General features: G+C 40.0%; 2 protein-coding genes across 6 annotated transcripts in view; both read left to right on the top strand.

Annotated features, from left to right (window-relative positions):
* LOC143873272 (uncharacterized) overlaps positions 1–22,769 on the top strand; it is a 35,964-nt gene that overhangs the window by 6,546 nt on the left and 6,649 nt on the right. For all 5 annotated transcript variants that reach the window (XR_013248345.1, XR_013248396.1, XM_077376811.1 and 2 more), the window contains exons 6-10: positions 7,495–8,093; positions 8,192–8,305; positions 8,498–8,611; positions 8,698–8,746; positions 8,822–8,947. Coding sequence is in view for 3 of the 5 variants with exons in the window: in XM_077376811.1 (XP_077232926.1) it covers positions 7,495–8,093; positions 8,192–8,305; positions 8,498–8,611; positions 8,698–8,746; positions 8,822–8,947 (1,002 nt within the window). In the remaining 2 variants the exon portion in view is untranslated. The remainder of the gene's footprint in view (positions 1–7,494; positions 8,094–8,191; positions 8,306–8,497; positions 8,612–8,697; positions 8,747–8,821; positions 8,948–22,769) is intronic.
* Positions 2,273–5,712, top strand: LOC143882271 (uncharacterized). The gene is made up of 3 exons (XM_077385781.1): positions 2,273–4,589; positions 4,680–4,884; positions 4,980–5,712. Exons 1-2 carry the CDS (start codon positions 3,953–3,955, stop codon positions 4,781–4,783), a joined length of 741 nt encoding a protein of 246 aa, XP_077241896.1. The 5' UTR covers positions 2,273–3,952; the 3' UTR covers positions 4,784–4,884; positions 4,980–5,712.

Below are 22,769 nucleotides of genomic sequence, written 5' to 3'. Positions count from 1 at the left end.
GGTGGCCCTAAGTGGAGTCCTTCTCCTCCTAGTTTCCTTAAAATCAACTTTGATGGGTCGAGTTTGGGCATCCTCGACCCTTCCGGGATTGGAGGCCTTCTTAGAGATAAGCAGGGCGCGACTATCTGGGCCTTTTTGGGTCCTATAGGGGTGGCGGATTCTAACAAGACAGAGATCAGAGCGGCTTTACAGAGTATCAGGTTCGCTGAGTCTAACAATTTGGCTAAGGTTATATTGGAGGGGGATCTGTTTAACATCATAGGGTGGTTTAAGGGAAGTCTTTTCCTTGGAGATTCGCTGCCTGGATAGATGAGATTAGGGGCCGGATTGGAGGAACTGAAGTGGCTTTTCATCATGTCAAAAGATCTGCTAATGTCGAAGCGGACAAGCTAGCTAGAGATGGGGTGGGAAGGCAGGAGTTGGAGCTTTTTATTTCCTTCCCCCTTAAGGTTTTTTTATTAGGGAAATGATAAATGCGCCCTTTTTCATTATTTGGGACACCCAGCTAGAGTGAATATATGACTGCAAAGGGGCTGATGTGCTTCACATTTGAAGAATGAAGTGACCTGATTGTCTGTGCGCTGTACTCTCTCACTTTTTCATTAATGATGTTCTACCATTAAAAAAAAAAGCACACAAATTTTGAACTTATAGTTCAGTCATGAAAGTTGTCAGCATACAGTGTATGAGTACTATTATATTGATCATAATGCATGGAAAAGTGTGGAGTAGTACAATAGTCAACTCAACTCAACTCAACCAAGCCTTTGTCCCAAACTAGTTGCGGTCTGGAGTAGTACAATAGTATACGACTTAAAACAACCACAATTGGCATATTGAAGTTACACATGGACTTTTTCTGTTTCCTTTAGCTCTAAGTTTCCCATGATGCGTGACTGTGCATTACTTTCTTGCCTTAAACAAGGATATTTCTGTTTCCGTACGCTTACAGTTGAGTTTCTCTCATGTGTCTTTCATCAATGGCCTCAATCCAACTTCTGCATGTGCTCTTGAATTTCGATAAATTTTACCTGACACTAACAACCGTAAATACTGAGTTTCTTTCTCTGTTGCTAGGGCTACTTTGGTTTCACGTAAACTCTTAACAGTTTCCCTCTATATATAGCAGAGATGTCACCCATGCCCAACTTGGAAGAAATACTTCCAAAGTGACTGCCTACAAGCTCCTCTTTGCAAATGTCTGTCAAGTGTCAACTGATCTTTAGAGTTTAGACCTCACACATTGAGTAGATATTACTTTTCTAGTGACCCTTTCACGAACAAAAGAATAATCTACTTCAATATGCTTAGTCTTCTAATTACACAACGGATTATTACTAACAATGTAGGTAGCTGTCTGATTATCACATAACATATTCACTTGCAAACTTCAAATCCCCATCTCTTTCATAAGTACTCTTAATTGATTAAGTACCTTGAAAATAATTCTTTCTTCGGTGTACCCTTTAAATATATGAGAATAAGTTGAACCGGTTTCCAATGATTAATAGTCGGACTATGCATAAATTTGCTTACAACATTTAAAGGAAAAGCAATTTCAGGAAATTTAATTGTCAGGTAATCAGACTTCCAGCAAGGAGACAGTATCTTTCGAGATCCTCAGACTTCCAACAAGGAAACAGTATCTTTCAGGATCCTCATATAGGTCCCTCTTATCCTTTAATAATTTTACACCAGGATCCATAGGCGTATCAATAAGTTTTGCCCTTACATATCTGTCTTTGATAAAAGATTAGTGACAGACTTTGCGATAAACTGAAGCTAAGTTTTGACTGTATGACTTCAATGTCAAGGAAGTAACGTAAGTGGCCCAGGCCAACTGCTGCTCTTGCAAATATTTTTTTCATTGCGTCAATTTTTCTTCGATCATTCCTAGTAATTGCAATCTCGTCCTCACGGACAACTAGAATGACAATGTTACTCTTGTCTCCATACAAACACCGAGTGGTCCACATAACTCCAAGATGCAATGACTCCGATGGTGGAAGATGCTAGTCTCTGATCTAATAGCGAAAGGAAAGACTTTGAGTCGCAAGCATAGTTATAAATTTTGTTTCATTTCGTCCGAAATGGACGAAACATTTCGTTTTCGGAACGAAATCTGCAAAATTTCGTTTCGTCCGAAATTTCGGTCATTTCGTTCGAAGTTGACCGAAATTCCGGATTTCGGACGAAATGGACGAAATTTTGAATTTCGTTCGAAATTCAAAATAACGGCTAGTTTGACTGGATTTTGCAGAATTTACGACAATGCCCCTAGAACGGCTCTTTTTGGTTTTTGACCATTTTAACCTCAAAATGTGACCGTTTATAGTTGTTGGGAAGGGTATTTTAGTCATTTTTAAGTGCACAATCAATTAAAAACTTTATAAATAGCCTTTTCCCTATCTTCTTATCCTCCACCTTCACATAAGTGATTTTCTTTCTTTCTCTACTTTCACTTACATTATCTATTCTGCTAAATTCCTACAAGTCTACCCTCTTCTTCAACTCAATCCAAGTCTATTTTGGAGCAAAGGGAAGGCATACATTCAACTTACTACTACAAGAAGTTAAGAACTATTTCCAAAGTCTTATTTCAAGTGAGTGAAGGCTAATTTTTTCTTCTTCTCTTCAACTCAAGTTCAACCTCAAGGTTCTCTTTATTTCTTTCCATTTCTTTTCTTTTATTTCTTACTTCATTTGTCCCCTTCTACTTCATTTTTTTTGTAATTTGTTTCAATTTTCTTTCTTCTAATTCATTTTTCCCCTTCTTCTACTTCATTTCAGAATGAGTGGGTCGGGCTTGGGACCTTCTGCAGGAGCATCCTCTATTGGTTCGGCACCCGCTAGATCGGATGACCCGGCATGGGCTTACGGTACATTGGTTCCGGGTCAAAAAAATAAAGTAACTTGCATATTCTGTGGCAAAGTTATATCGGGTGGAGGTATAACCCGCTTGAAAGAACATTTAGCGGCTGTTCCTGGTGAAGTAGCATCATGCAGAAAAGTGACTGAAGATGTAAAATATCGAATGAAGCAACTTTTAGATGCAAAGAGAAAAGAAAGGGCTAGGATGAGCCTATCCAGAGCATAGGTTGGAGATTTTTATGGCACACTAGATGAAGAAGAAGAGCGGGATGAAGAAGACATTGGCACACAATTTCCTCAACGAAGAGGTAAGGAAGTTCTTGTAGAACCGAGTGGTACAAAAAGGAAGAAGAAGGGAATCACAGGAGGGATCAGGAATTTCTTTGCAGCACGAACAACCCCTGGAGCCCAGCCAAGCATTAAAAGTGCTTTGGCTACTAAAGAAACAATGGATAGAGCAGACATGGCGGTTGGCATGCTTTGCTACGATGCCAATCTCCCTTTCAACGTTGCCAATTCACCTTTCTGGCAACCTATGCTTGATGCTGTGAATGCCGTGGGTTCGGGTTATAAGGCACCTACTTATCATGCTTTAAGGGGTCCCATTTTGAAGAATACAGTGGATGAGGTAAACAACTACTTGAAGGAGATTAAGATGTCATGGAGATACACCGGCTGTAGCATTATGGCAGATGGATGGACAGACATCAAATAACGTTCCCTAATCAACTTTTTGGTGTACTGCCCTAAAGGAGTCATATTCCTCAAATCCGTTGATGCATCTGGCATAGTGAAGAATGCCGATGAATTATACAATATCTTTGCAAAGATTGTCGGAGAGGTGAATCTGGAATATGTGGTGCAATTTGTAATTGACAGTGAGCCAAGTTACAAAGCTGCTGGGAAAAGACTAAAAGCCGTGTTTGGTACATTCTTCTGGACTCCGTGCGCAGCTCATTGCTTAGATCTCATCTTGGAGCATCTGTGCAAACCGACTGTATTTCCTCACATAACAACCACAATTGAGAGGGCTCGAACGATTACAAAGTTCTACTACAACCATGGAAGCCTCTTGAATTTGATGAGGAAGAAGTTCACAGGTGGGAAAGAGTTGTGCCGCCCTGCTGCAACCAGATTTGCTACAAATTTCATTAGCATACAAAGTCTGGTGTTGAATCGGAAATCACTTCAGCAGATGTTTGTGTTTGATGAGTATAGTACTAGTAGGTTTGTCCAACACCCACTGAGTGAAGGGGTAGTTAGTATTGTGTTGGATAAATCTTTTTGGGACCAATGCAAGTACATTCTAAACATCAGCGAGCCTTTAGTGAGAGTGCTGCGCTTGGTAGATCGGCAGGACAAACTGGCGATGGGTTACCTATATGAGGCCATGGATAAGGCCAAAGAGAACATCAAGGAGAGGTTGAAGAAAAAATCAGATTACAATCCCATCTGGAGGATCATCGACCAAAGATGGGATAGGCAACTCCACAGTCCCCTCCATGCAGCAGGATATTTTCTTAACCATGCTCTCTTTTTCACTCCTACCTTCTCTAGGCACAGTGAAGTAACCAGAGGCTTGTTGGCATGCATCACTCGACTGGTACCTGATGAAGGTACACAAGACCTCATCACCAATCAGATTGAGGATTATCGAGAGGCTAAGGGTATGTTTGGAATGAAGCTTGCAATCCGCAACCGAACGAAGTTGGGACCAGGTATATTTGAGTTTTTTGTTTAATTAAGTATAATTCATTTTAACTTTCAGTTTCTCAACAAATAATGCTTTACTATTTGTTACTTTACAGTTGCATGGTGGAATCAATTCGGAGGTGACATGGAAGAATTACAAACCTTTGTGATCAGAATCCTCAGTCAGACTTGCAGTGCGACTGGGTGTGAAAGGAATTAGAGCACCTTCGAACACATTCACTCTGCAAAGAGAAATAGGTTGGAGCACCAGAGATTAGATGACTTAGTGTTTGTTCATTACAATCTTAAGTTTCGAGAAAGGTATACAACGTAATATAATGTTTTCAACTCTCACCTCATCACTTTAAGCTTTTAAGTTTAACCTTTGACATTAAACTTAATGTTTTCCTTTTCAGGGATTTGTTGAGGAAATCATCTACCACTAGTGACCCTTTGAGCATATAGACCATCTGGATGTTATGATGGATTGGGTTGCAGAAGAAGATGTCATATTCACGCCGGAAGACATTGGGTGGGAAAATCTTGAAGCACCTACTGCTGTGGTTGGGGCCGGGGACGACGATGGCGACTTTCTCATGCCTCTTGAAGAAGATGTCCCTACTGGTGGTCCAGGTGGTGATCACGGCGGCGACGACGACGACGACGAAGAAGACATTGAGTATGATCATCTGGGTTATGATGACCGAGAGTTGTTGCTACTAGCTATTGTTTATGTTTCACTTTCATGTATCTTTTTTTTTAATGTTTTTTTATGTATCAGACTATCAGTTGGACTTGTGCAAGACTTTATGTGTTTAAGTAATGAATATGCCTTTTGGGACACATATTTTGGACTATTTATTAGTTTTTCATCTTTTTCTATTGATTTTTTATTTTTTTGGATTTTTCTCATATTTTTTGTGTGAACGAAAAGTTTCGATCGAAATGCACCGAAATCCCACTGAAATTCCGTTTCGGTGGCCAAAACGAAATGGCGACCAAAACGGAATTTACAACTATGGTCGCAAGCCAATAGGTCAAGGTCTTAGGTTCGATTCCGGGAAAAAAAACCAAAAGATGAGAATAGAGAGTAGAGAGAGTTGGTCCAATACCTTAGATCCGATAGCGGGAGGGAGATTTTCTTTGGAGGGCAATTTGAAATAACATTAAACTAAAAAGGGACAGCCTCGAGTACCAAGATGGTCAATATACAAAAAGAGGCAAACAAAAAACAAAGCTAAAAGCATCGAACTCCAATGATAACTATGGGGGAAGAAAGTCAGAAAGCTCAAGGTGCGTCCTTTCGATTCCAGAATGGGCCAGCCGGTCGGCATCACTATTAGTAGACAGCCAAATATGTTGAAACTGAGCCATGTGACCCTCTGGTGCAAACCCGGAGGGATCACATCACCCTCGATGAGCTCCTGTGTTCTTTGATCACATCAACAAATCTCAAAGGGTAGTAGCGCACACGATTCATCCATCTGATCTCATTTAGGGAACCACCTTAAACAATGCGATGTTTGATTTCGGTACGATCCAGAACGAATACCATGCAAGATAGCCATCACTTTCACCTCATTAGAAGAATTCTTTATTCTTATAGGTTCAGAGAAGGCCCACTTAGTAGCACTAGAATCGTCTCTAAGGATCCTGATCCCCCCTAGATAGACTCGGCTTTCCTAAGTTGGAACCATCAAAGTTTAGTTTCAGCATTCCAGCATCAGGACGATAGCTAATTAGGGTTTCAAATTGATAAACATACCTATTAAATCTTGTTCAGGATTTCTCATGCCATGTTGATCTTGTAACAACTCACTCTTTTGCAATTCGTATGGAAGAAGAGGAAGAAAGGAAGGGAAGAGAAAGATAAGAGAGAATAGGTAAGAAGAATGTTGTGGGGCTTGAAATCCAAACCAATGCCATCTAGTCTTTGCAAATATTTAGGTTCAGGATATTATAATCAGTTAGGCCATCTATGATGGGCCCTATCCTAATAACATGAAATAAACACAACTTAAATAAAGGAATTACACTGAAACTATGACTTATGTCTAACTTAAACTGGATAAACTCTTAACATAAGTATCTTTCGAGAATCCTCTGTGGTATATTACTATATCATTGGTGGCTTTTGCCTGGTCGTACATTTGATGAGTGTTCACTTCACTCAAATTTCTAGCTGATCTCAACCTCGAGGATGAGTACGTGGGACTGTAGAGGCTTAAGTGATCTTCCACCTATAAATATAGTGTTTGCTCTTTTCCTAAGAGAGAATAATCATAGACTAGCTGCACTTTTTTTTTTTTATCTCTTCCATTTCATGCTATGTGAGCTTTAATGGTGTCAACATAGTTGTCTAACTCTTACGAGTCGTATGAGTCAACTCTTGAGTTGAGTTGCTGGGCTTTCAAGGGCGAGTCGCATGGGTGACTCGCCTCTGTTGAAGACTCTTACGAGTCATCTGGTGACTCTTACAAGTCGCTACGAGTGGACTCCAAAAATAATACTCTAACGAGTCGTTGGGCCTTGGCTTTCTTGTTTTGATGGTTGAAAACTTGGAAGTTGGAACTTAGAACTTAATTATTTTTTTGCATATAAGTTACAAGCATATAGTTATTTATATATTTTTGGGTTAGTGCTTTATCTATGGGTTATATTTTTTTACTTGCTTCATCTTTTGATATATAATTATATTTTTTTTCAACTAAATGTCTGTTCTTGGCAAAAACTCGTACGAGTCGAGTCTCGAGTCACGAGTCATAAAATTAAGAAATCGAGTTACGACTCGAGTCACGGGTTGACAACTATGGGTGTCAATTGATTCTTCCAATAATAAGAACATTAGAAGATGATATCCTATAATCTATCGTTTATCACATATGCCTTGTCTTGTGATTAAACTTTCTTAGTAAATTGAATTTTACGCAGGAAGTTTCTGTGGGGGACTCTGCTTCTCTGATGGAATTCAGACATTTGCATTCTGCTTGGGAAGTAAAGGATGGGAGTCACTCTGTTGACGCACAATTCTCAGTTGAAAAAAGTTATGCTGACAGCATCCATGATACATGTTCTGGTGAACTTCACAAAAGTTTGTCAAAAACCAGTAATTTCAGAGATAATGATGTATATATTGCTGGAAATTTGAAAGAAACTCCAGAAGTGCATGTGACTGGTAACATTAAGTTGCTACATTCACCTTTTTCAACTTATGATATCCAAGTTAAGGTTGAAAACATGGAGAACTGCGTAATGAATTCATGCAAGAACTTTACAAGTGCTGATACATTAGAAATAAAAGTTGAAAGGGAAATCCTTGAAGAAGTTTGTGTAGATGAGATAGACCATATTCCACTGCAAGAGCGAGCTAAGATGCTGGCTTCTAGCAGGGTTCTTGATTTGGATCCTTTCAAAGTGTTAAATTGCATACAAAAAACTGCGCCATGTGATCCAGAATGTGACCGTATTAATTCAGCAAATTCTGAAGCTAGTGGTACCGATTTTCAACAGAAGCGGAAAAGGACTGCCATGTAAAATTTGATTTTCTTTCGAATTAATTGTCTTTTATTATCATGTTATGACATAAATTGATTTAATGACACTGCGTCTCACCTAAGATGAATTACAGGGATTTGGTAGAAATGGCACCCGAGCCTTGTGCTCTAGAATGTGACCCTATCAATTCAATACATGTTAAAGGACGTCTGTTCAACCGTCAATGGAAAAGGAAGAAGACGGACAAGTAAATATTCATTTTCTGTCAAACACTATTCTAATCTCAACTTTGAGTTTTTCGATAAATTAGTTAAACTGTATTCCAAATGGAAAATGACTATTGCGTACATATTGGTTTCCTAACTAATTTTCTTTCGTTCTTATATTATGTAATAAGTTTATTTAATAGTCTTCCAGGCTTACCTAAGATAAATTACAGGGATTCGGGAGAAATGGCACCTGAGCCATGTGCTCCAAAGTGTGAACCTGCCAATTCAGAAAATGTTAAAGGAAGTGGCTTCAATTTTCGTCGGAAAAGGAAAAAGACAGTCACGTAAATATCTTTTTTGTCAAACTATTCTTTTTTCATATTTATGTCGTACAATAAATTAATTTAGCAGTACTCCCGTTGAATTGCAGGGATTCTGTTGAAATAGCACTTGAGGAAGATGCTCCTGGACTTCTTCAGGTATCATATGAATGTTATTGTGTCTGCATTATGCAAATTTTGTCACCAAATCTCAGATAAATATCATCTAAACAGGTTTTAATCGAAAGAGGGATAACTATTGAGGAAGTTAAGCTTTATGGGGATGTAGAGAATGAGGATTTAATAGATGTTTCTTCCAGCGAAGACAGCTTTGTAGGCCTTGAAACTGTTATTTCTAAGGTTGGCAGAATTTCTTTTGTTGAACATGACTTTTATCACTATCCCTGTTATCTTTTGCATGATTGCTTTCCATCGGTTACATATGGTCCCTGTTATCTTTTGCATGATCGCTTCCCTTGATTACCTGGTTTTGGATATTCCTTTTATTGTTTGTTGTACTTAGCATCAAACCCTTATAGCACTTTTTGTTATTAAAAATGTCATTATAGACAATGACTGATTTCTGCATGTTTCTCTGTTTTATCAATTAATTTTGCTTGCAAATGCAGTTTTAGTAGATCTAACATCCTAGAAGACCATTCAAGAAAAAAAAAACCATCCTAGAAAGCAATTTGCACGGTTGTTTAAATACATTGGATGTGTTTAATCTTTGCTGCTGCAGTTTCTGATTTTTTGTTTAGTTACTAAACTATTCTTAAATGTTGAATTGCGATTTTTTCAGTCATGACGAATCATACACTACATTATTACTGTTCGCATTTGTGGAGAAAACAATCTAAAGTGTATTAAGAAACCTCTTGAAACGGAAAAGAAATTCTGGGAAAAATGGACGGAAAATGAGAAACGGGGAAGCGATAGAAAATCGTATTAGAAACACAATGAAAAACACGTTAGGAAACGTGTTAGAAATGTTTCGGAAACGATAGTGACACGTCAAGGGAAACACACGTGAAACCAGGGTTTCAAATATCAATTGAAACCTACTGGAAACGATTGAAATGTTTTCGTTTCCTTCCCCATCGAAACAAGATCTCAATGGTTTCGTTCCACTTCATTATTTTGGCCGAAATTTTGGAATTTCGAACAAAATTACCAAAATTTGATTGAGATGGTCGAAACGATAAAATAAAGGAAAGATGTTCCAATTTACAGCGTATAAAACTATTTTTCTGAAAACAAAAGAAAAAAAAAACTTGCCCCAATTTGCTGTAAATCGGAAAAACCATGCAAATCAAAGTTTGGAATTTTTTCTGCTTTTCCCTGGATTTTTTCTAGAAAACCCTATTTCGGAAAAATCATAAATAGTTTGGATTATTTTTTCTGAAAAACTCTTTTTGGAAGACCCAAAAAAGTTTAGAATTTTTTTCAATAGAACATGTTTCTTTGATTTTTCGACCTTTAATTTCTTGCATTTATAGATAACTTGTCATTAGGATGTAAATGGTGCAAATAATGGTGCCAATTACAATTGCAAAGGGAGGAGAATATTTATGTTTCTTTATCGTTGTCAACATGCTGTGTGGGCCCGTCCTGGCTCAATCGAGGCTCACTTTGATTTTTTATTGTTGTCAACAAATGATGGGGAAATGTTTTTTTTAGTCATTTTAATTTTCATTTCATTTCATTAATTTAGATAATAATATTTCGTAGGCAACACCATTGGATTGCATGACAAAGTAATCGTTTCTTATGCAGGGATGTTAGGTTAAAATGGGACCAATACCACCTCATAACTCTGTGGTACTGACATAAAGTTGGGGTCCATGGAGTGATGACTGGTCATTGTACTTTCTTATATTTCATTACATTTTACTTCTCTATTGACTTTACTGTTATGGACATGTGCGACAGCGCATGTCACTAAGTTTTCGTTGTGATTAAGCCATTATGTCTGACTTTCTTGCTTATGTAATCATTTTTAATTATGTATTTGGGTTTATTCTAACATTTCCCGAAGTTTCATCGTAAAATTTTATCATTTCTACTGTTCCCATATGTTTCGACAACTACGTTTGAACCACTTTAAAAAAATGATCTATTCTAGAGAGATTTTATATTATTTTTTAGTTTTCTCTGAACATCGTTTTTGCAAAGTTGCAACACATTTGTTCCCAGAATTACTTAATGAAAAGCAAGCAATTATTATTTTATAGAGATTCTAAATGTTTAATGTTCTATTTTATTGGTTTTAAGCATACTCTATCTTTGTTTTTTTTAATTTCATAGAATTTACCTTTAAATTTTATATTATTTTCCAGTTAAATTTAACTATAAAACCTGACAAAAATTGAAATATCAGTCTCCTTTGTCGACAAACGTCTGTGACTGAGATTTGTAGCCTTGATAGACGTTTGTCTCCTATCTTATTCTTAGCTTTGACACACACACACACAAAAATATGGAAGGCAAAGAACATTGCACTGTGTTGGCCTAAAATGCTATGTTCAATAAAGAAAAAGAAAGAAAGCTTCTCGAAGTAAGTTCATTTCTTTTATCGTTTATTTACATGGGGAATGGTATAGAAAAATATACTCAGTTTTACTACCTTACATGCATCAACAACTTAAGCAACAATCAATGCATTTGATAGGATTCAATTTGAACTTAAAACCAAACAGTTACATGCTTCATACTGATGCAGTGAAAACGCATGGAGGCTTCGAAATTTCCAGAATTTTCAAATTTCAAGGCACTCTTGAAATTCGAGTTCTTCTTGATAGATTTTCTTGAAGTTGATTCCAGATCTTATGAGGAGACGCAATATCTTCCATGAGCAAAGATCAATCCTTGATTTACAAGGAGTAATAGGCTGGAATAGAAGAGAAAGCTGAGGAAATCAGCTTGTAAATCTTCTTCTACATGAAAGATACACAAGAAAAACCTCTTTTGCTGGGGATTTTCCCTCCAAAATCCACTAGATCCAAGATCTAGAGAAAACTCTATTTTCCAATTCTAATTAAAATCAAGGTCTAGTTACAAAATGGTGGGAAATGGCCTTTTATAGGCAATTTCAATGTAAAAAGACTAATACAACATCCTCTATTGCAAAATGCCTAAAATGCCACAAGTACTAGAAAAATAACCAAAATACCCCTCCTAAGATGCAAAGACACAAATGGACATGTAAAATGCCACCTAACACAAGTAACACAAAGGACAACAACGACTACACTAGTAGAGCAATGTCAAGGCTGATGGGCGAAGGGATGCTCGTGCATCATACTGCACTTCTTGAAAGAACTCGTCCTCGAGTTCCCCCACCAGCTCACCAAGTGGAAGCATCCTCCAGGGTCAAAGACGTAAATGACCCACTCTCTCAGTAGAGTACAAGGCCAAAATCAACTATAGTAAAAATCGTCTGAAGCAACCCATCCCAAATAGTACGGCGGAATGTAGTGGCAGTATGGCTCAATCCAATGATCGACTGAAAATGACTGAGATGCAGTGGCCCGCCATGCTAACTCGCTGTAAACGCCATATGCAGAACCATCTTAACATGATCGACATTTGCCAATACCGTATCTGCAACTATACGACCATCCATAAAATCTGTGTCCTCATGCCCCTTATCTGCATTTGTAGGCATCTCATCCGCAATCTCTATCATCTTCATGGGCTCTGTGTTTGTGATCTCTACAATAGGCTCAAACTCAAAGTGCTCGATAACAAGATCATCTATGTCGGCCTCATCACTAAGAACAATCGGTCCACGACTAGCATCGCCAGTCTCGCTAGTGCTAATCTCATCACAACCCATGCGTGGCTCTAGAATAATGGTCTCCTCTACGGCAACCTGACAAGCTGGGTGCCTGTCATCATCAACATCAATGGTGGTGGCAATAGGTGGAGTGGACATCGAGTCGGACAACTCCACATGTCATGATCAAGCATACCAGACCAAATGCATCTCACTACCGATCTAACAGGAGTAGGAGGAGTAACTGTGTGTCGAACTGACGGGAGTGGTGGTGGAATCAATTCCCGTGCAAGTGCCCTTTTCATTTCCTCCCATGTCTAAATTGGAGGCTTGTCGATCTCTCGTCGCCGATGTATCAAAGTACGCCAACAACTTCCTAGAACTCGAATAGGAGAAGCTTAGTTCTTGGCAACGTGATTTCACTCATGAAGGTCCAGATCTACTCAAAACAACGTGGATTGCTAACAATCGTCCACTTAAAGAAGGAAATTGAATACTGGTATATGAAGGACTCAAATTTGGGAACAAATTCTGAAATAGTCGAACAGCACTGAATGCCCGATTTTGATCCGCAATGAATTCGTCTTTGAGAAAGCGCAGTAGAAACAGAATCTGCCTTGTGCTTAACAATTTCAGAACATACAGATAGCCATATATCTTTCACAATCAGGATCTTAAACAAGCAATAGCTCAGCCTTTCTCAAACCGTTAGCGACCAGGATCAAAACTTCAAATTTGTGACAATTTAAGTGGAGCTTGAGAGGAATTGAAGCATAAACCAAATCCACTAACGAATTTCCTCTGGACCTTAACAATTTCGATTAAAAACCTCCAACTGAACTCAGGCTTATGCCAAAATGAGGATTGTAACGGTCAAATGTATGAAAATACCAAGTATGTCTCTTTAAAGCAGCAGCTCAGTTCCACGTTAACTTTGCTACCATTCTATAATGATCTGGCTAATATTGATCTATTGTCTTTGATATTCCTTCACTAAAACCAAACAGAAACTAAAGAATTTCTAGAGAACTTACAGAAATGATATGGAAGAGGATTTCACAATAAGAATCTCAAGATTTTTCTTCACTTTTCTTCCCAAGATCGGCAGGAATTAAGAAATTCTTGTGGATCGGCTCTGATACCAAATTGATGTAGCGAAAACGTGCGGAGGCTTCGAAATTTCCAGAAATTTCAAATTTCAGGACAGACTCTTGAAATTCGAATTCTTCTTGATTGATTTTCTTGAAGTTGATTCTGGATCTTACGAGGAGACGCAATATCTTCCATGACCAAAGATAAATCCTTGATTTACAAGGAGTAATAGGCTGGAATAGAAGAGAAAGCTGAAGAAATCAGCTTGTAAATCTTCTTCTCTATGAAAGATACACAAGAAAAACCTCTTTTGCTAGAGATTTTCCCTCCAAAATCCACTAGATCCAAGATGTAGAGAAAACTCTATTTTCCAATTCTAATTAAAATCAAGGTCTAGTTACAAAATGATGGGAAATGGCCTTTTATGGGCAATTACAATGTAAAAAGACGAATACAACCCTCTCTATTGCAAAATGCCTAAAATGCCACAAGTACTAGAAAAACTATGATTTGTGGACACGAGTGTCGGGTGTCGACTCTGACACGGAGTGCCAGACACGGCAAACCCCCAAAATTTAGAAACGGAGACATGGCTAAAATAGAAAGCATATATATATTCATAGTTTGTCAATATGAATTTGTGTGTCGAGTTTCGACAAGAATATGAGTTGTCTAACATGGCAACATCTAAAAATCTAGAAATGGTGACACAATGTACTCATAAAATTATTGATTATTACACATATCTGTGTCAACACGCCCACATTAACTCTAACACTCCTAGCAATGCATTTAAAAGTGTCCAAAGGAGTGTCGACAGTAAGGGTGGCAAAATCAACCGAACCGAACCGAAACTGAACCGAAAATTCGGTTTCGGTTTGGTTAAACCAAACCGATTCAAATTTCGATTCAGTTTCGGTTTGGTAGAACCAAACCGATGATTGGTTCGCTTCGGTTTCGGTTTCGGTTTGGTTTCGGTTCGGTTCGGTTTGGACAATGAAAAATGTGCCCCTTTTCATAGGAAAATGATAAATATGCCCCTTTTCATCGGTTCGGTTCGATTTGGAGTGTATGATCGGTTCGGCTCGGTTCGGTTTGGAGTGTTTCGGTTTCGATTTCGGTTCAGTTCGGTTCGGTTTCAGTTTGGGGGTCAAACCGAACCGTTGCCACCCTTAGTCGACATGTGTGGACACGCGTGTCGTGTCGACACGGCAGGACACTTGTGTCAGCAATAAATTCGAAGTGTCGGCTAAATCATAATAAAAAAATAACCAAAATACCCCTCCTAAGATGCAAAGACACAAATGTAAAATTCCTTCTAACACAGCTAACACAAAGGACAACAACAACTACACTAGTAGAGCAATGTCAAGGGTGATGGGCGAACGGATGCTCCTGCATCACATTTGTATCAAGTTCTTCAAATTCATATTTTTAACTACTTAATTTCAAATTCTAGAAGTAAATTCTTAAAACTCTAAAGCCAAGATTTCGAAACGACTAAAAACTTGAACCTTTCTACCTAGTGCTTGCATCTGATACTTGTTGTAACCTGCCTATCTTGGTGTTATTGTTCTAGTTTGCAATTTTTTTTTTTTTTTTAAATGGTAAGTCAACTATTAAAACGGGGAAGACCGAGAAAGACTCCCAAAAGGATTACAAGGAAATAAAGAAAATAAAAATACAATAACCTCAAGGAGGAAAAAAATCAAAGCTCTCCAACTCTAATCTCTCAACCCCGGATCTAGCCAAAGAATCCGCCTCACAATTTGCAGATCTGCGAACATGGTTAAAAACAATGGATGAGCCCTCTACAAGATCACAGATTTCGTCAAAAAATGACCAAAATCTCCAAGGAGGAGCCGCGGTACCACGGAGCCACCTAACCACATTTAATGAATCCCCCTCCACTATAGTAGAGTCGATATGGTTTCTTGCAATTCTTTTAATACCCTGATGTACCGCTCTGACTTCCGCCTCATTTGAGTCACACACTCCCAACGGCCCCGAATAAGCCCACAAGGTAGCCCCACTGGAATCCCGATAGATACCACCAATACCCGCCAGACCAGGGTTGCCCAAGCTCGAACCATCAAAATTAAGTTTCATCCATCCAATGGGTGGAGCTTCCCACTCTTGAATCACCTGTGATCGGTATTCTCCACTAAAACACACCACCCTCCAACCCTCCCATAAGTCATATGCAGAGACAAAGTAGAACGGAGGCAACCATTTTGCCCAAGAAATGGTAAGAGCAATGATATTTATGTATAACTGGTAAGGCGATCTATTGGACCCCTAAAAAATCCTTGCATTTTGCTCCTTCCAAAGGACCCACAATGTAGCAAGGAGACAAATCTTCCACAACATCTTACCATTTTTCTTCCATGGCACGGACTCCCAACACAAAAAGACATCCGAAATAGAGAAAGGAAACACCCAACAAATCCCAAATCTCCCCAAAATGTACCCCCATACTTCTCTAGCAACTTTGCAGTGGATAAAGAGATCGCAAGCCGATTCTCCATCTTCCAAACATAGGGAGCAATGATCCACCAAAAACATACCCCTCTTCCGAAGAAAGTTAATTGTTTGGATCCTATCCCTACACGCCGCCCACCCAAAAAGGCATACCCTAGGAGGACAAGGAAACTTCCACACCATGGCGAAGATAGAGGGCGCACGACACGGAACAAGATGGGAATAAAAAGATTTAACGGAAAAGAAGCCAGATTGGTCCCAACTCTAAATCCTTTTATCTGACCCAGACAGTTTGATGTAACAAGATTCAATCAATTCAATAAAACGAGCTAAAGCTTCCAATTCTCCATCAAAGAAATTCCTTCTGAAAGCCGGTATCCACATCACCCCTCCCTCCACTCGAACAAAACTATCACTAACCATAGCTTCCTTTGAAGCAGCAACAACAAACAACTCCGGGAATACCTTCATAAGGGGCTCAGCCGAGCACCAAGCGTCATGCCAAAATCTAATGCGATCACCCGAATAGACTTTAAACCGGATGCCCTTGCTGAAATCATGATATATTGTCAAAATATCTCTCCACACAGTCACCCTCTTCAAGTTGTAAAGATTGTCTGACTCCCAATTTCCAGGTTTTGCTCCATACTTACTACTCACCACTTTCACCCAAAATTGACCTTGCTCCACCAAACCTCCACAGCCACTTGCCTAATAAGGCATGATTAAATTCACGAATTCTTCTTATCCCAAGACCTCCATTTTTAAAAGGTAAGCAAACCTTCTCCCACTTCACAAGCGGAATACCCTTGTTATCACATGAACCCTCCCATAAAAATCTACGTTGAATCTGCTCAATTCTCAAAACCACACTGATTGGGCATTTAAAGAGAGATAAGAAATATATAGGAATGTTAGCCAACACGGCCTTTACCAAAACCAATCTCCCCCCTCTGGATATAAGGTTCCTTTTCCACGTTTCAAGCCTTCTTTCAATTCTCTCCACAATAGGATCCCACAAATGCTTCTTGGGTCTTCCCACACCCAATGGTAAACCCAAATACGAGGACAGGAGAAATTCCAACTTACACCCCACCATCTTAGCAAGCCGATGGCCCTCTCACTCGGAATATTGATCGCAAACATACATGATTTCTGGAAATTAACCCTCTGGCCAGTTATCAACTCATAGCATCGAATAGTCACTTTCAAATTTAAAATGTGCAAATCATTCGGACAACAAAATAACAGAGTGTCATCTGCAAACTGCAAATGAGACACTTCCACCCTATCCCGCCCAACAACAAAACCCCGAAATAACTCCTTGCCACTTCCAATAGCCATCAATCTACTCAAGGTCTCAGCTACAATAACAAATAGAAAAGGAGAAAGAGGATCCCCCTGCCTCAACCCTCTAGAAGATTTAAAAAACCCTTGAGGAGAGCCATTGACCAGAATCGAAAACCATGCAGATTCAACATATCTTCTAATCCACCTCCTCCACCGGTCTCCAAACCCCATACGCCCCAACAAATAGTCCAAGCACCCCCACTCCACTCGGTCATAAGCTTTTTCCATATCCAGTTTACACACAATACCCCTTTCTCCAGACTTAAAGTATGAATCTATGGCTTCATTTGCAATAAGAGAACAATCCAAGATTTGTCTCTTAGAAACAAATGCACTTTGACATTCCGAAACACCGAGGGCATCACCACTTTAATCCGGTCAGCAAGAATTTTTGCTAGTATCTTATAAAGGCAGCCAACCAAACTAATGGGTCTAAAATCAGAGATTTTTATTGCACCATTCACTTTCGGAATCAAAGTGATAAATGTTGCCCCCGTGCTTTTATCCAACACCAATCCGTTATAGAATTCATGAAAGAAATTCATAATGTCCTCCTTGACATACCCCCAACACGATTGAAAAAATGCAATACAAAAACCGTCAGGTCCAGGTGCTTTATCCCTACTCATCATAAACACACCTTTTTGAACTTCCTCCACATCAAAGGGTCTTTTCAATAAACTCCTCTCCACCATAGATATACTATTAAAATTCACCTCCTCCGGGATAGGGCGAGCTACGCCTTCCGAAGAATATAGAGAGCCATAGAATTCCAAGATTGCATTGGTGATACCCTCCTTATCCACAATCACTTTCCCATCAATATTAAGAGAAGATATTCTATTTCTTCTACGACGAGCACTAGCCATAGCATGGAAGTAAGCCGAGTTTTTATCCCCCTCTTTCAACCATTTCACCCTAGATTTTTGCCTCCAAGAGATTTCTTCCTGTAGAAGAATATCTTTATGCTCTTCTTTAATTCGACCCAACTCCTCCATATCCATTACTGAAGCGGTGCCATTTTCATCATCACCCAATAATTCCTTAATACGGTTTTCCAACCATTTGCACCTTTCCAACTTTGACACTCTTCTTTCAGCCACCCATTCCTTCAATTTGGACTTTACGAATCTCAGCTTCTTGCCAATCACAAGGTCGGCATGCCCATCCACCTTGAAAGACTCCCACCATACTCCCATCTTCTTCTCCATATTAGGTTCCTTAAGCCACGCAATTTCAAATCTAAAAGGCGGCGGCCCCCACGACTCCAATCTAGGATCAAGCATAAGGGGACAATGATCTGAAACTGAATGAGGGATAATTTTTTGACAGACCTCAGGGATCAAACTCAACCACCCAGGACAAATAAGAAATCTATCAATACGGCTATGGCTCCCACCTCTAGGCCACGTAAAGCTCCCACCGGAAAGAGGAAGGTCAATGAGATAATATTTAGCAATAAACTCCGCAAAAGCTAACATGTTTGGGTTGGATCTCTGACATCCCACTCTATCACTAACAAGCCGTATTTCATTAAAATCACCACCAATACACCAAGGAAACGACCACTTCTCCTTGACCCTGCAGAGCTCTTCCCACAGTAATTTTTTCTCCGCCCGGAGGTTAGGACCATATACCCTCGTGAACAACCACATGGAAGAATCATCGAGTCTACGAATAACCACAGACAAAGAAAAGCGACCCCTCATCTCTTCAACTTTCAACCATTTTGATTCATCCCAAGCAATCAAAATCCCCCAAGATGCTCCAATGGATTCAATAAAGATGAAGTCCCATTCCGCTCTAGCCCCCAAGCTCCTCACCACATTTCTATCAATAGATTCCAATTTAGTTCCTTGGATACAAAAAAGATCCGGTTTGAACTCCTTCATAAACTCTTTAAATTGCGCCCTCTTCTCCAGAGAACCCGAACCATTTATATTCCAGGATATAATCTTCATGGATCCACCGTTTTTATGCTCCTCCTCCCTTTACGCGAAAATTGATTACTAGCCGGAGTAGCCCCGGCCCTCGCCCCACATGACGATACCCCTTCATAATTAATGCCAGATTTTAACCTTTTCAACTCGTTATCCTTTCGACTAAGGATTTCAGAAGAATTCTTTCCCATATCACAACAATCATCAAAATCCCTTTTCTCCGCATCTCTTATCATACTTCTGAAGTCCCCATCCAAACCCGAATACATTAATCCAAGCTTTCTGCTCATATTCACAGTGTGATTCACAAGGAAATTAATCGCGTCCACCTTAGATCCTTCCCAAACACCAGTCGGGATCAAGTTCTCTTCTATTGAACAAGAGTCATTTCTGTATTCCTCGGCAAGCTCCACATTCTCCAGGGAGGTAATTGGTGGTGCATTATACAGAACAATCCTCATGCTTTCCTCCTCGCATCCCCGCCTATGATTTCCGCAACCACGCGCATCTTCGGAAGACAAATCACAAGGGCTGCAAGCCCCCGTCTTCAGAAGAGATGTGCTACCGTAATCCATACCTGAAAATTCCCCCGCCGAGAGAAGATTCCTACCAGCATAAATCTGCTCTGGCTCTCGGTCACACTCAAGGCTTCTATAATTTCTTCTCTGAGTGCAATTTCCTCCCACACCATGAGGGGTAGCCTCAGAAGACCAACTAAAACCTGCCCTTTTTGAAGAAAAATCCTCCCTGGAAGCATTGATTGGATACTGATCATAGACACTAAGAGCTGAAGACACATTAAGCACATCCATCGACACCTCAGAGCTGAAATCCAGTCGAGAAGCGATAGACCGAACAACCGCCCTATCAACGGAAAATGTTCTCCCACTGCCCGTAGCCAAAGATCCCACAGAATTCAACATCTCCAACACAGGTCTATCGACAGATGAGCTCGGAATAGTAGAATCGGGAAGAAAAAGGCCCATAGGATACTTTGGGCCCTGAGCAAGCAATTGCTCATTAGATAACATGGGCCAAGGCCCACCGCGCACACCATGATAATGGGCTGGAGTAACACATACCGACCCATCAAGTCCATCCACAAAATACGAAGGGGTCACTCCATGCGATACAGAAACATCACTATAACGAGATGACACCTGTCTATCATCTCTCGGAGAAATTGCCAGCAAAATATCGTAAAAGCTATTAATGATGGTTGTGGGTCTCGCATCAAGAGAACGTGTGTTCTCCAAGCCACTAATACTCCGCCATCTAATCCCCACAGGTGAAATATCATTTTGAAATTCGAAATGCCCGCTATTTACGATTGGGCTAGAATGCACCACATCTGTTGTACGATAGTAAAAAGTGCTAACGTGAGCTACCAACCCATTCTCCTCAGCCAACAGTACTGAATCATCATCAACCTCCGGCGAGCATTCTTCTCTAAAACTCTTTTCCTCCTCTTTACTGCCAATTGAAGATGAATCTTCCTCCGAACTTTGGTCCTCAAAACTGACAATTTTTTCCTCACGGACCCATCTCATAGAACCATCCAATGAAACTTGCATCGAAATTTCCGCACCTATATCCCCACCTGTGGATATCAAAACCCTTGCTTCAGAATAACCTTCCCCCGCCTTGCACGAACTATGAAGGTCAAGGACTACTCCCAACCTCTCTCCAACTCTTCTAAAGTTATCTTCGCACCATGCCTCAGGCGGGATCCCCGAAATACGCCACCAATTCCTATTCCCCTCTCTTTGGGAACTTATCAATCCCCAAAAAAAGCTCCAGAAAGGGGGAATTAGTTGCAGATAACCACGTCCTCTGGATATTAGTTTTGTTTACCCCCATCGGAGGAAGAATCAAAACCTCAAAGGCATCAATCTTGTAAACTGCTATGTCACGGTTCCCACCACATTTCCGACTCAGCCATCACTCAAGGGCCGGAATATCACCAGACCAACCGGTCGTAATACGACCCCAAAGACTGATATCAGCATTGCTTATGGATTTCAACGGAATCGTCCCAATATTAAAAGAACTACCTTCTATGCCTGTTGCTTCGATCTAACTCCCATCGGCATCGCGCCCTCCGTGACCCCCCATGATTAACAGCCTCTACATGACTATGATTATCCATAGAATGCAAAGGGAAGTTGAAATCCAAGGTAGACCAAACCTTATAACAAATCTTGCACACTGATCTTCTATCCTTCTTTTATTCATTACACTCAAATCATAAAAGTGACTCTCAATGGCAATTCAACTTAAAAAAAAAACCGACTTACAACTTACAAAATCAGATACGAAAACAAGAACTCAAAAAGAGAAGACAATGTCTCTCTCAACTTTTATTCCATCTAATCTTCATACCCTAATTCGTGCATGCTTTTATAATACTAGCACATGCAGATATTTAGCACCTGCTGTTGCTGTTTCGCGCGATATGTTGATCAATGACATGATCTGTCGATCGACTATTAAGCATGTCGATTCATTAATCGCGTCATCAGCTGTCGCAAACCGTGTGCACCTTAAACCCTTGATGGGTTTTGTTAGAGTGGAAATGAGAGAATGAGAAGAGTTAGAGACTAGCTACCAGTGGCGGAGCCTGGATTTCTTCATGAGGGGCCAGTCTTAGACATAGGGTGGGCACGCTTCAAATTTTAAAGGGGGCTGGGCCCAATTGAGTTGGGCCTATTAAGGAGTTTGGCCCAACTCAACAGGGGCAGCTGCCCCCCTTATGCTAGATGTAGCTCTGCCCCTACTAGCTACTCCTCTCTATTAGAATTATGTACAATGACTAAACTGCCCTTAGGCTTATTACATATGTCTGACACTCCCCCTCAAGCTGGAATGCAGATATTATACATTCCTAGCTTGTTACAAATGTCATTGAGTTTAGCTTTGCTTGAGGGCTTGGTAAACACATCTGCTAGCTGATCTACAGATCGAGTGAAGGCAACCTGAACTTCGCCCCTCTGTATCCTTTGGCGAATGAAATGACAGTCTACCTCAAGATGCTTAGTCCTCTCTTGAAATACAGGATTAGTAGCAATGCAAATGGCAGCTTTATTATCACAATAAAGCTGTGCTGGAAATGACGATGAAAAACCAATCTCATATTAGAGAGATGATCGTAGCCAGAGAAGCTCTCCACTCGTGTGTGACATAGCTCGATACTCTGCTTTTGCACTAGACTTGGAAACTATATCCTGCTTTTTACTTCGCCATGGTACAAGGTTCCCCCCAACATAGGTACAATATCGTGTGGTGGATCTCCTGTCTTCTGGAGAACCTACCCAATCTGCATCACAAAAGCCTTCCACATGGGTATGTCCATGTTTCTTGAATATGAGACCTTTCCCTGGTGCCTCCTTTAGATAACAAAGGATTTAAACTATCGCTGCCCAGTGAGAAGTGCGTGACGCACTCATAAACTGACTAACCACTCCCAACTGCATACGAAATGTCTGGACGAGTAACAGTAAGGTAGATAAGCTTCCCAACTAGTCGGCTATATCTACCAGGA

The sequence above is a fragment of the Tasmannia lanceolata genome, unplaced genomic scaffold, assembly GCF_043159265.1.
Source record: "Tasmannia lanceolata isolate RefF3 unplaced genomic scaffold, GAP_Taslan_0.1 ptg000002l, whole genome shotgun sequence".
Classification (NCBI taxonomy): domain Eukaryota; kingdom Viridiplantae; phylum Streptophyta; class Magnoliopsida; order Canellales; family Winteraceae; genus Tasmannia; species Tasmannia lanceolata.
The sequence above is the reverse complement of the archived record's forward strand: the minus strand, read 5'-3'. Positions and strand labels throughout refer to the sequence as shown.

Excerpts from the sequence above, each read along its gene's own strand:
- LOC143882271 (XM_077385781.1), top strand. The coding sequence starts at position 3,953 with ATGAGGAAGAAGTTCACAGGTGGGAAAGAGTTGTGCCGCCCTGCTGCA. Across the intron at positions 4,590-4,679 it reads CCGAACGAAGTTGGGACCAG|TTGCATGGTGGAATCAATTC; the intron begins GTATATTTGAGT and ends GTTACTTTACAG.